The sequence below is a fragment of the Salmo salar genome, chromosome 01 (assembly GCF_965601325.2).
Source record: "Salmo salar chromosome 01, fSalSal1, whole genome shotgun sequence".
In the NCBI taxonomy this organism is placed as follows: Eukaryota; Metazoa; Chordata; class Actinopteri; order Salmoniformes; family Salmonidae; genus Salmo; species Salmo salar.
In genome coordinates, this window is record NC_138291.1 from 43,131,571 (window position 1) to 43,145,378 (window position 13,808).

At 47.0% G+C, this 13,808-nt stretch overlaps 2 protein-coding genes across 3 annotated transcripts in view; one reads left to right on the top strand and one right to left on the bottom strand.

Annotated features, from left to right (window-relative positions):
* LOC106602592 (ras and Rab interactor 3) overlaps positions 1 to 13,808 on the bottom strand; it is a 46,714-nt gene that overhangs the window by 17,246 nt on the left and 15,660 nt on the right. The window contains exons 1-3 of one of the 2 annotated variants that reach the window (XM_014195317.3): positions 2,728 to 3,029; positions 564 to 1,635; positions 200 to 314 (exon numbers count right to left, since the gene is read on the bottom strand). In XM_014195317.3, the coding sequence (XP_014050792.3) occupies positions 200 to 314; positions 564 to 1,532 (1,084 nt within the window). In that variant the 5' untranslated portion in view covers positions 1,533 to 1,635; positions 2,728 to 3,029. Of the gene's footprint in view, positions 1 to 199; positions 315 to 563; positions 1,636 to 2,727; positions 3,030 to 13,808 lie in introns of those variants that run through there. The other variant, XM_082974575.1, reaches the window with a different exon arrangement.
* LOC106602600 (synaptosomal-associated protein 23) overlaps positions 3,095 to 13,808 on the top strand; it is a 43,440-nt gene continuing 32,726 nt past the window's right edge. The window contains exon 1 of the mRNA XM_045717916.2: positions 3,095 to 3,181. The gene's annotated coding sequence lies outside the window, so the exon portion shown is untranslated. The remainder of the gene's footprint in view (positions 3,182 to 13,808) is intronic.

Genomic DNA, 13,808 nt, shown 5'->3' on the forward strand with positions numbered 1-13,808 from the left:
ATGGATGGGGTAGCAGGACCAAGGTCTTTAACACTGATAGTCCCCACATCTATTTACCACTGACTGTTCACAAGGGTTTGAGGACAGGACACAAACAGACGTCCCCTTTCAGTAGGAAACTGTGAAGGCTTAGGGTTAGGACAAAGTTGTGACAAGGGGCATTAGAACATTATAGACCATCTCTAGTTAGGATACTCACATGACTTCTCTTCTTTAACCAGAATGTCCTGGACCTGAAGCTCCTCCTGCTGGTTAGACACACGTACTGACAGAACCATGGCCTTCTGGTCCGGGCTTTTACGCACTAAAAAGATCTGGGTGCACAAAGTCACTCTATCAATATCATAACAAAGATCATTGTAGAGATATTTCCTTATGTCAGAAAACGATGTCTGGTCCTTCATGTGTTTGTGTATGTGTATGTATTTGACATCTATGTTTGCAAGTCTATGAAAGGGTGCTTGAGTAATAAATGAATCAACGTTTGAGGCTGGTTATGCTCAGACAGTTACAACATATGCCTGTGTGTTTGTTAGAGTAAAGAGAATTTGTCTGTCACTCACCCCAGGAGTTTCTTTCTTCAGTATAAGTGAGGATTTCTCCTGGGCCATGGCTAACTGCAACCACACAGGACATGTTTTGATCAGCTTCTCCAGGATACTGATGCTAGGTGGTGGGGCTGTGGCTGGGGCTGTGGCTGGGGCTGAGGAGGGCTTAGCTGAAAGAGGGACTAGTGGGGTGGGGAGAGGGGGAGACGAGGGCTTGGTAGATGGAAGAGGGGGTCTCGGGAGAGAAGGTGAGGATGGCTTGGCTATCGAGTGAGGGTGAGGAACAGGGGGTCTCGGCTGGGAAGGACTGGAGAGTTTTCGAGGTGCTGAAGGTCTAGGAAGAGGGGGTGAGGAGAACTTTGAGACGGGAGGAACAGGGGGAGAGGAGAAAGGAGATAAGGAGGGTTTTGAGAGAGGATGGATGGGGGGAGTAGAGGGAGGGGGTTTTGCTATAGGAGGTACACGGGCAGAGGAGAGAGGAAGTGAGGAGGGATTTGGGACTGGGTGAGAGGAAAGTGCTGGTGCAGTTGGCTCTGAAGAACAGAGCTCTGGGACTGAAGAGGACATATCTAAGGGGAGAGGAGGAGGAGAGACATCCAAGATATTAGGAAAAGGGAGTGTAGAGGGCACTGAGACTTGAGGTGATATTGGTGTGGGGAGGGGTGAAGTGGATGCCTCTAGGACATCAGGTGCTAGGGGTTTGGGGAGTGGGGGGGTACAGTCCTCTGGGACAGTGGCATGAGGGACATCAGTGGTGTCAGTGGAGCCAATGGCCAAGTCAATTTGAGGAGGGAGCGGTTCAGATGCTGAAAGAAGGGGTGGTGTGGATGAGGAGGGTGAGGAGGGAGTGAGGGGTTTAGGGGGGAGGGGGGTGGAGGAGTCTAGATGGAATGGTGGTGAGGGAGTGGGGTCAGCGGGTGAGACAGGGGTTGCGGGTGAGACAGGGGGAGAGGAGGATTTAGAGGGGGGAGTCGGGGGAGTCATCGGGGGTGGTCCTGAGGAGAGGGGGGTCTAGGTGGAGTGAACGGTGCTGTTGACCCTGAGGATAAATTAGGCGTGAGGGGGGGTTCTAGGCTCAGCATTCACCCTATGGAGAGAAGTGAGGGAGAGATTAGATTTCCTTACTAATGTAATTGTCATATCAAAGTAAAAGTATAAATATTTTTCAAGTTCCTTATATCAAGCAAACAAGACGGCACCAACATTTTTGTTATAGATAGCCAGGGGCACACTCAGACATCATTTACAAACGAAGCATGTGTGTTTAGTGAGTCCACCAGATCAGAAGCAGTAGGGATGACCAGGGATGTTCTCTTGATAAGTGTGTAAATTGGACAATTTTCCTCTCCTGCTAAGCATTCGAAATGTAATGAGTACTTTTGGGCGTCAGGGAAAATGCATGGAGTAAAAAGTACATTCATTTCTATAGGAAATGTTGTAAAAAAATACAAAAAGTAAAGTACAGATACCCAAAGAAACGACTTAAGTAGTACTTTGAAGTATTTTTCCTCAAGTACTTTACACCACCGCATGTACTGTATATTAGTCACATGTGCAGTACATAACGCACCTACGCCTGAAATACTTTGTAAATATCTGTGGCTAACAGTTAAAATGCAAAGAGATCCAAGAACAACGTTTTCAGTAGTCTCGAAGGTAGTGGAGAGATCATGAAAAAACATGTAAGCCATGACTCATGCATGCCAGTCTGCAATCCTCCTCTCCAGTTAGGAACATTTTCCCACATTCTCAGCAGATTCAGCAAATACATTTTCCCCTGAAGCTGCTCTCTTCTCGTTTTCATCTGAATCCCCCACCCCAACCTCTTGGCAGGCAGTCCTAACTTAATCACATCCTAGAAAGCTTTGTGCATGTATCAAATACTATTCATACATCATATGTTTGCTTTAAAACTAATCATGTGGTCAAGGGCGGGCTATCTTTGACACAAGCTTTTCAAAAACTTTAGCAAAGTTAGGATTGTTCAAATAGAGGTACACAACCAAAACGGTTGCTGAATTAGTGTCTTCTCTTAGGTTTAGAAAAGAAAAGAGGGCGAGGCCTTGAGCCCCGAGTTGCATAGACTAAACGCCTGTCCATTTAGTTTGGCCTTCAAGAACAGATTGTTTCACCTACAGACCCAGCAGACCTTCTAGTTCTACAGATTGTTTCTACATACCCAGCCAGCAAATGCTCCGGTTTCCTTAGCAAGAACAGCTGTTTTCATAATTATGTTGTTTGGACGCCAAACCTGTCCCTGCGTCAGTCACACACAACTCCACTGGAACAATCCATGTTGGTAGACTGAGAACTCCAAGTTCTTCTCTCTTTTCGCCAATATCCTTCCTCTATCTTTTCTATTTCACAATGTGTTCCTACCCTAAATCTGTATTTCTCATGCTCCAGTCCAGCACAGTTTGCAAGAAGTTAGGTGACAGGAAAAGTATTCTTGTCTCTCTCTCTCTCTCGCTCTCTCTCTCCCGTTCCCCCTCCCCTCTTTCTGTGTGTCTCTACTTCCTGTCTCTGTGAACTGCAGTGCTGTCAGGAAGAGGCAGTTCAGGGTGGTCAGCCTGCCCTCCCCCCTCCTCTGTCCTCTCCTCCACTCCTCCCCCCTTCACACAGCTATCCTTCAGGTATGTCAGTTTTAGTTTTATACCTACCCTCTCTTCTCTTCTTGTCCCACTTCTCTCTCTCTTTGTCACTCTTAGTTCCTCAACAGTCTCATCTGGCTTTTTCTTATTTTCTCTGTAAGGAGTTTGGAAACTAAAACTATAATACAGCGTTACGTCTTGATTGGGTTTAGCACGAAGAAGAAGGCGTGTTTTAGCTTAAACAGATCCAGATGCCGACCCCTATAATCCCCCCTCAAACACTGCACAATGCCATTCCCCCTTCTCTATCTAGCCTGGAACCCAACTGAATTGTTCACTCTATTTACAACGTTTCACTATAATAAAACGAAGCAATTCAATGTACATCTTTTCTACTCCTCCTCTCAATCCTTACTTCTGACCAAACACGTGCAACATATTTCCGAGTTGTGTATGTCTATGAACTGTGTGTGCAACGCCAGGGTTGTGGGTTCGATTCCCACGGGGGAGCCAGTACAAAAAAAAAAAAAAAATGCATGAAATGAAATGTATGCATTCACTACTGTATGTCGCTCTGGATAAGAGCGTTTGCTAAATGACTAAAATGTAAAATGTAAACTGCATAGGGAAATCAATGACTAAACAGATCCCTGGCCATAGATGTCTTGTGTTTGTAATGTAGGCTGCAGTTCATTTAAATGATGGTGTAGAACTTTTTGGAGTTTCAGCCAGTGTGATTACTTTGATTGCTTTTGAATGAGCTGTCACTGAAAATCCTACTCTTCCTCTTTTTGTTTATGTAACGCAAGAGCGTAGCGGAGCAGATGCTTCCTGTTAGCAGAGTGTGTGACCTCTTCTGGACAGTGGGGAGAGAGAGAGACAGAGAGAGAGAGAGACTACACAAAGGTTAGAGACTACACAAAGGTTAGAGACTGAACCGCAGGGAGCTAGTGCACCATGTGTGATCATTACAGTATGCAAGTTCCCTCTGAAATACATCACTCTCAATTAAAGGGCAATTTTGGTATCACATACTGTATTGTTCTGGCAAATCTCACATAATAACGTAATTGGGAGAAAGGATGTTTAACATGCTTTTTACATTTGTATCACACCCATTTTTTGAAAATCATGACGAAAGTAGACATTTTAGGCTCTTTTTTGTTATAAAAATGCCACAAATGTAACATGCCTATTGGAGGGTCCATAGAGTGGACCATCATCAGGTGTCACGGATCACTCCGGAACTGTGTCATTACGCACACCTGGTCCCTATTCCCATTGATTTGTAATTGTATAAGTGTGATCTTAGTCCGTTAGTGGTGGGAGTACCTGTGCTGTGTGTTTTGGGCATTCGTGCCCTTGTGGATTCCGTGCGTTAATCACTGTGCGCGTGTGTTATTTATTCAAGGTACTCCTCGTTCTTTTGTTTTGGTTTCAACCCTGTGTTTTGTTATGTGTTTGTTTGGTCTTCGTCCCAGTGCCTTTCCACGGCACTGTAATGTGGTCTGTGTGTAGCTTGTGTAGAGGAGTCAGGCGCAGGACAGCAGATATAAGAAAATAAACGTAATTTACTCAAAATAGGCAAATATAATACAATAAAGCGAGCCCACATAACGGACCGACTTACATACATACAAACAATTACACACAAACAAACATGGGGGAACAGAGGGTAAATAATGAACAAGTAATTGGGGGATTGAAACCAGGTGTGTAAGACAAAGACAAAACAAATGGAACATGAAAAGTGGATCGGCGATGGCGATGGCTAGAAAGCCGGTGATGTCGACCGCCGAACGCCGCCCGAACAAGGAGAGGGACCGACTTCGGAGGAAGTCGTGAGAGTACCCCCCCCTTGACGCGTGGCTCCAGCAGCGCACCGACACCGGGGACGACCCGGAGGACGAGGCGCAGGGCGATCCAGGTGGAGGGGCAGGGTTTGGGTCAAGAGCCAGACCCAGTCCCCCGGTGCGAACATCAGGGCCTCACTGCGATGGCAGTCGGCACTCGCCTTATGCCGCCTCACGGCCCGTTGCAGGTGCACATGGGCGGCATCCCAGGTCTCCTCCGAACGCTTAAACCATTCGTCCACCGCAGGAGCCTCTACCCGGCTCTGATGCCAAGGTGCCAGAACCGGCTGATACCCCAGTATGCACTGGAAGGTGGAAAGGTTAGTGGAGGAGTGGCGGAGTGAGTTTTGGGCCATGTCTGCCCAGGGGATGAATGCCGTCCACTCCCCCGGCAGGTCCTCGCAATATGACCGCAGAAACCTACCCACATCCTGGTTTACTCTCTCCACCTGCCCGTTACTCTCGGGGTGAAAACCTAAGATGAGGCTGACCGAGACCCCCAGACATTCCATGAACGCCCTCCAGACCCTGGACGTGAACTGGGGACCCCGATCAGAGACTATGTCCTCAGGCACCCCGTAGTGCCGGAAGACGTGAGTGAACAGGGCCTCCGCAGTCTGTAGGGCCATAGGGAGACCGGGCAAAGGGAGGAGACGACAGGACTTAGAAAACCGATCCACAACTACCAGGATCGTGGTGTTGACCTGTGAGGGAGGAAGATCCGTCAGGAAGTCCACCGACAGGTGCGACCACGGCCGTTGTGGAACAGGAAAGGGTTGTAACTTCCCTCTGGGCAGGTGCCTGGGTGCCTTGCACTGGGCGCACACCGAGCAGGAGGAAACATAAACCCTCACGCCCTTGGCCAAGGTGGACCACCAGTACTTCCCCCAAAGGCAACGCACCGTCCGACCAATGCCAGGATGACCAGAGGAGGGTGACGTGTGGGCCCAATAGATCAGACGGTCGCGGACAGCAGACGGAACGTACAGGCGCCCAACTGGACACTGAGGGGGGGTGGGCTCTGTGCGTAACGCCCACTCGATGTCCGCATCCAGCTCCCACACCACCGGTGCCACCAGGCAAGAGGCGTTCTGGGAACCTGGTCTGTAGGACAGAGTGAAAACAAAACGGGTAAAGAACATGGCCCACCTTGCCTGGCGAGGGTTCAGTCTCCTCGCCGCCCAGATGTACTCCAGATTGCGGTGGTCAGTCCAGATGAGGAAAGGGTGTTTAGTCCCCTCAAGCCAATGTCTCCACGCCTTCAGAGCCTTGACAACAGCCAACAGCTCCCGGTCCCCCACATCATAATTTCGCTCCGCAGGGCTGAGCTTCTTCGAAAAGAAAGCACTGGGGCGGAGCTTTGGTGGCGTGCCCGAGCGCTGAGAGAGCACGGCTCCTATCCCAGCCTCGGACGCATCCACCTCCACTATGAACGCCAAAGAGGGATCTGGATGAGCCAGCACGGGAGCCGAGGTAAACAGAGCCCTCAGGTGACCAAAAGCCCTGTCTGCCTCAGCCGACCACTGCAGTCGCACCGGTCCCCCCTTCAGCAGTGAGGTAATGGGAGCCGCTACCAGTCCAAAACCCCGGATAAACCTCCGGTAGTAGTTGGCAAACCCTAGAAACCGCTGCACTTCCTTTACCGTGGTGGGAGTCGGCCAATTACGCACGGCTGAAATGCGGTCACTCTCCATCTCCACCCCTGAAGTGGAAATGCGGTACCCTAAGAAGGAGACGGACTGTTGAAAGAATAGACATTTCTCAGCCTTGACGTACAGGTCATGCTCCAACAGTCGACCAAGCACCCTGCGCACCAGGGACACATGCTCAGCGCGTGTAGCGGAGTATATCAGAATGTTGTCGATATACACCACTACACCCTGCCCGTGCAGGTCCCGGAAAATCTCGTCAACAAAGGCCTGGAAGACTGATGGAGCATTCATCAACCCGTACGGCATGACGAGGTACTCATAGTGCCCTGAGGAGGTACTAAACGCCGTCTTCCACTCGTCCCCCTCCCGTATACGCACCAGGTTGTAAGCGCTCCTGAGATCCAATTTTGTGAAGAAGTGCGCCCTGTGCATTGACTCGATCGCACCGGCAATGAGAGGCAGCGGGTAGCTGTACCTCACTGTGATCTCATTGATACCCTGATAGTCAATGCACGGCCGCAGACCTCCATCCTTCTTCTTCACAAAAAAGAAACTCGAGGAGGCAGGTGAAGTGGAGGGCCGAATGTATCCCTGCCCCAGGGATTCGGAGACATATGTTTCCATAGCCGCCGTCTCCTCCTGTGACAGAGGATACACGTGACTCCTGGGAAGTGCTGCGTCTACCAGAAGATTTATTGCACAATCCCCCCGTCGATGGGGTGGTAATTGAGTCGCCTTCTTCTTACAGAAGGCGAGAGCCAAATCGGCATATTCTGAGAGGATGCGCACGGTGGAGACCTGGTCTGGACTTTCCACCGTAGTCGCACCGATGGAAACTCCCACACACCTCCCTGAGCACTCTCGTGACCACCCCTTGAGAGCCCTCTGTTGCCACGAAATAGTGGGGTCATGACAGGCCAACCAGGGTAGGCCCAGCACCACAGGAAATGCAGGAAAATCAATAAGGAAGAGACTGATTCTCTCCTTGTGACCCTCCTGCGTAACCATGCTTAGTGGAGCGGTGGCCTCCTTAATCAGCCCTGACCGTAATGGTCGACTATCTAGGGCGTGCACAGGGAAGGGCATATCTACAGGAACAAGGGGGATCCCTAAACTATGAGCAAATGAACGGTCAATAAAATTCCCAGCTGTGCCTGAATCTACTAGCGCCTTATGCTGGGAATGCGGGGAAAACTCAGGAAATGTAATTAACACATACATGTGAGCAACAGGGGGATCTGGGTGAGCCTGCTGCCAAGTCACCTGGGGTGACACGATAGTGCCCTGCCTGCTGCCTCGACTCCCTGAGGAACCCCCCCAGCACCGACCAGCAGTGTGCCCTCTGTGGCCACAGATGGTGCAGGGAATGGCCCCTCCTCCGGTCGCCCTCCCAGCTCCATGGGTGTTGGAGCGGAGGTGCTGGGGAATGGAACTGACAGGCCCCGATCCGGACGTCAGTGGGTAGCTAGCAGGTTGTCCAGCCGGATGGACAGGTCCACCAGCTGGTCCAACGTGAGGGTTGTGTCTCGGCAGGCCAACTCCCGACGGACGTCCTCGACTGCACCGGTAGGGATCGATCAGGGCCCTGTTGTTCCATGCCGCGCTTGCGGCCAGGGTCCAGAAGTCCAGAGTGAAATCCTGTGTGCTCCTCGTCCCCTGCCTCAGGTGGAACAGACATTCATCTGTGCGTAATGGTCCAACGCCGCGTCTCCTTCACTCCATACGGCGTTGGCCCACTCCAGGGCTTTGCCTGAGAGGCAGGAGACGAGGGCGGACACGCTCTCATGTCCCGAAGGAGCCAGGTGGACAGTCGCCAGGTAGAGCTCAAGCTGGAGGAGGAACCCCTGGCATCCGCCAGCCGTCCCATCATACTCCCTCAGGAGCGCGAGCCGAATTCCGCTGGGACCTGGTGAAGGAGGGGTGGACAGTGGGGCCTGCTGTAGTGGGGCTGGTGGAGGCGCTGGACGACCTCCTCCTCTCTCCCAACGATCCATCGTCTGCAGCACGCGATCCATGGCAGTGCCCAGATGTTGCAATATGGTCGCGTGCTACTGGACGTGCTCCTCTATCGCCACAGGGAGGGCGTCTGCTCCTGCTGACTCCATTCTAGGTGAGTAATTCTGTAATGTGGTCTTTGTGTAGAGGATTCAGGCGCAGGACAGCAGATATGAGTAAATAAACGTAATTTACTCAAAATAGACAAATATAATACAATAAAGCGAGCCCACATAACGGACCGTCTTACATACAAACAATTACTCACAAACAAACATGGGGGAACAGAGGGTAAATAATGAACAAGTAATTGGGGGATTGAAACCAGGTGTGTAAGACAAAACAAATGGAACATGAAAGGTGGATCGATGATGGCTAGAAGGCCGGTGACGTCGACCGCCGAACACAGCCCGAACAAGGAGAGGGACCGACTTCGGCGGAAGTCGTGACAGGGACGCCGTAATTTGGGCTGAATAAAAAAAACTATTACGTATTCCTGTGCCTGTCTACCGAATCTCTTTATACCAGCGTGACAATAGGAAAGATAAAACTTGGACACGAGACAGGATATGGAACTACAACAGGACGTGACTTTATTCCAGGACATGCTACCACCATCTCAATTAGTTCATGTGACACAGATGAATTTATAGACACAGGTCTGGAATTAGTAATCAATGATGAACATCCAAATATCCTCCTTACTCATGCCTCCTGTTAGACTATGATCCATGAACCGTACATGAAACAGACAACATCTTGGTGTCATTATAGTCCTTATAGTGTGCTCTAAAATAGACAGTATGTCTATATTCTGGAGAAAAAGATGATAATTTAAATTTATTCAACATGAAAAATATTATCATTAATATCTCAAAAGTAGCCTTATTTATTTAGCTTATTTTTTTTAACAATATACTCTTCAAACACATCATATTTACAGAGAGGGCTCTCTGTTACTTTAAATAAATTATCAATTTTATACATACAGTTGAAGTCGGAAGTTTACATACACCTTAGCCAAATACATTTAAACTCAGTTTCACAATTCCTGACATTTAATCAGAGTAAAAATTCCATGTCTTAGGTCAGTTAGGATCACCACTTTATTTTAAGAATGTGAAATGGCAGATTAATAGCACAGATAATTATTTATTTCAGCTTTTATTTCATTCATCACATTCTCAGTGGGTCAGAAGTTTGCATACACTCAATTAGTATTTGGTAGCATTGCCTTTAAATTGTTTAACTTGGTTCAAACGTTTCGGGTAGCCTTCCACAATCTTCCCACAATAAGTTGGGTGAATTTTGGCCCATTCCTCCTGACAGAGCTGGTGTAACTGAGTCAGGTTTGTAAGCCTCCTTGCTCACACACACTTTTTCAGTTCTGTCCACACATTTTCTATAGGATTGAGGTCAGGGCTTTGTGATGGCCACTCCAATACCTTGACTTTGTTGTCCTTAAAGCCATTTTGCCACAGCTTTGGAAGTATGCTTGGGGTCATTGTCCATTTGGAAGACCCATTTGCGACCAAGCTTTAACTTCCTGAATGATGTCTTGAGATGTTGCTTCAATATATCCACATCTTTTTTCTTCCTCATGAAGCCATCTATTTTGTGACGTGCACCAGTCCCTCCTGCAGCAAAGCACCCCCACAACAACATGATGCTGCCACCCCCGTGCTTCATGGTTGGGATGGTGTTGTTTGGCTTGCAAACATAACGATGGTCATTATGGTCAAACAGTTCTATTTTTGTTTCATCAGACCAGAGGACATTTCTCCAAAAAGTACGATCTTTGTCCCCATGTGTAGTTGCAAACCGTAGTCTGTCTTTTTTATGGTGGTTTTGGAGCAGTGGCTTCTTCCTTGCTTAATCCCATGAGCTCTGACCAGTATATGCTAATCATTTCATAGATAAACTCAGAGTACAGTGGTATAACACATGTGCCCCATCCCCATTTACTTTTTTCCTACCACAAACTTGTTGCCAGAAATTATTTGAATGGGCAATAAACGTCAATCTGGACTCATTACCTGTATGAACATTGTGTATCCCTACACCCCATTACTCATATAAACCTGATAAATCCATGGGCATACTCATATAAACTAGATCTACACCTGCATATATCAGCACAAATAACGATACAAACCAGGTTTACACCTGTGGTTATGTCTCAATACTCTGATTCTGATAAACTAGGTCTACCCTTGTGACTATACAGAACAACTCACATAAACCAGGTCTATGATTGTGCAAGAGAGACTAAATAAACCTATTGAAATTAAATAGTTGTTAAGTTATTACATTAATTCAATATACAGTCGTGGCCAAAAGTTTTGAGAATGACACAAATATTAATTTCCACAAAGTTTGCTGCTTCAGTGTCTTTAGATATATTTGTCAGACGTTACTATGGAATACTGAAGTATAATTACAAGCATTTCATAAGTGTCAAGGGCTTTTATTGACAATTACATGAAGTTGATGCAAAGAGTCAATATTTGCAATGTTGACCCTTCTGCAATCCGCCCTGGCATGCTGTCAATTAACTTCTGGGCCACATCCTGACTGATGGCAGCCCATTCTTGCATAATCAATGCTTGGAGTTTGTCAGAATTTGTGGGGTTTTGTTTGTCCACCCGCCTCTTGAGGATTGACCACAAGTTCTCAATGGGATTAAGGTCTGTGGAGTTTCCTGGCCATGGACCCAAAATAGGATGTTTTGTTCCCCGAGCCACTTAGTTATCACTTTTGCCTTATGGCAAGGTGCTCCATCATGCTGGAAAAGGCATTGTTCGTCACCAAACTGTTCCTGGATGGTTGGGAGAAGTTGCTCTCGGAGGATGTGTTGATACCATTCTTTATTCATGGCTGTGTTCTTAGGCAAAATTGTGAGTGAGCCCACTCCCTTGGCATGAATGGTCTCAGGATGCTTTACTGTTGGCATGACACAGGATTGATGGTAGCTCTCACCTTGTCTTCTCCGGACAAGCTTTTTTCCGGATGCCCCAAGCAATCGGAAAGGGGATTCATCAGAGAAAATGACTTTACCCCAGTCCTCAGCAGTCCAATCCCTGTACCTTTTGCAGAATATCAGTCTGTCCATGATGTTTTTCCTGGAGAGAAGTGGCTTCTTTGCTGTCCTTCTTGACACCAGGCCATCCTCCAAAAGTCTTCGCCTCATTGTGCGTGCAGATGCACTCATACCTGCCTGCTGCCATTCCTGAGCAAGCTCTGTACTGGTGGTGCCCCGATCCCGCAGCTGAATCAACTTTAGGAGATGGTCCTGGCGCTTGCTGGACTTTCTTGGGCGCCCTGAAGCCTTCTTCACAACACTTGAACCGCTCTCCTTGAAGTTCTTGATGATCCGATAATTGGTTGATTTAGGTGCAATCTTACTGCCAGCAATATCCTTGCCTGTGAAGCCCTTTTTGTGCAAAGCAGGTAACCATGGTTGACAGAGGAAGAACAATGATTCCAAGCACCACCCTCCTTTTGAAGCTTCCAGTCTGTTATTCGAACTCAATCAGCATGACAGAGTGATCTCCAGCCTTGTCCTCGTCAACACTCACACCTGTGTTAACGAGAGAATCACTGACATGATGTCAGCTGGTCCTTTTGTGGCAGGGCTGAAATGCAGTGGAAATGTTTTTGGGGAATTCAGTTCATTTGCATGGCAAAGAGGGACTTTGCAATTAATTGCAATTCATCTGATCACTCTTCATAACATTCTGGAATATATGCAAATTGCCATCATACAAACTGAGGCAGCAGACTTTGTGAAAATGTATATTTGTGTCATTCTCAAAACTTTTGGCCACGACTGTACTGTATTGGTCTATACATGGCCAATTCGCCCTAAAATATTTCTTTTTAAAGTCAAAACCATTGATTTAAACATATGTAAAGGTTAAGGGATGGATTGAAATTTACATGATGGGTACCTGGAGGAAAATGTTAAGTATTTTTTTAATCTAGTCGAGGGGAGGGTCATGTATTTTGTAATGGATGAAATGTAAATATTTATCAGTGTTTTAGAATTTGTTGCTTATTAGGCTATATAACTGTTAAGTTCAAATCAAGATTCGAATTGAGGGGGTATGAGAGGGTAAGCCATAGGCCTACTTTATATTCAAGAAAATGGCAAAAAGCACAGGCCTTGTTAGTTTAACATTTTGAAGAAAATGAAACAGATCAGATGATATGAAGTGATCTATAACAACGCTTTGGTCCGCGATGATTTATGCTAGAAACAAAAGACTCCGGAAAGACTCCTGTCACGCCCTGACCTTAAATCCTTTTATGTCTCTATTTTGGTTGGTCAGGGCGTGAGTTGGGGTGGGCATTCTATGTCCTTTTTTCTATGTTTGGTATTTCTTTGTTTCGGCCGGGTATGGCTCTCAATCAGGGACAGCTGTATATCGTTGTTGCTGATTGGGAGCCATACTTAGGCAGCCTGTTTTCCTTTGGGTTTTGTGGGTGGTTAATTTCTGTTTAGTGTGTTAGGATACCTGACAGGACTGTTTGGCTGTCATTTGTTTTTTCTTTGTGAAGTGCTTTTTTTCATCCAAAATAAAAGATGAACAAATTCCACGCTGTACCTTGGTCCTCTTCTTCCAAAGACAGCCGTTACAACTCCAAAGTATATGGGGATATCATTGTTTTGTTTCTTTGACATTCAGCGGCTGAGCTACAACCTTCTCTAGCCGAGGAGACTGGAAAAATGTACTTTGCTTGGGAACTAATCAGATTCTGTCACTATCAATTGATTAAGCCTTTCACTTTCTGTACAACAGAAGATGTTTAAACCCAAACAGCTTTTAGGGTGACCTTCTCTCATTGGGTTAAGCCACGGAAGAATAGTAGCCAGCAGCTAAAGTTTATATTTTTCTGCGTCAGTAGGCCTACTCTGTCTGTGGTGGAAAGATAGGCCTAACTTTTGTTTGAAAGTACCATGCTCAGATTCCTAATGAAGTCTCAGGTTTAATTATTTGCAAACAAGACACACTGATTTGTCAGTGAATAAATATGATAAGATGAACACCTAGGCCTATCTCTCTGTCCATTCTTATCCTGTAATTTCGGTAATATGTGTGGTATTAAAAAAAAGATTCTGCTAATATGTAGAATTATGTAGAGTTGCATGAAATGTTAAAAAGGCTA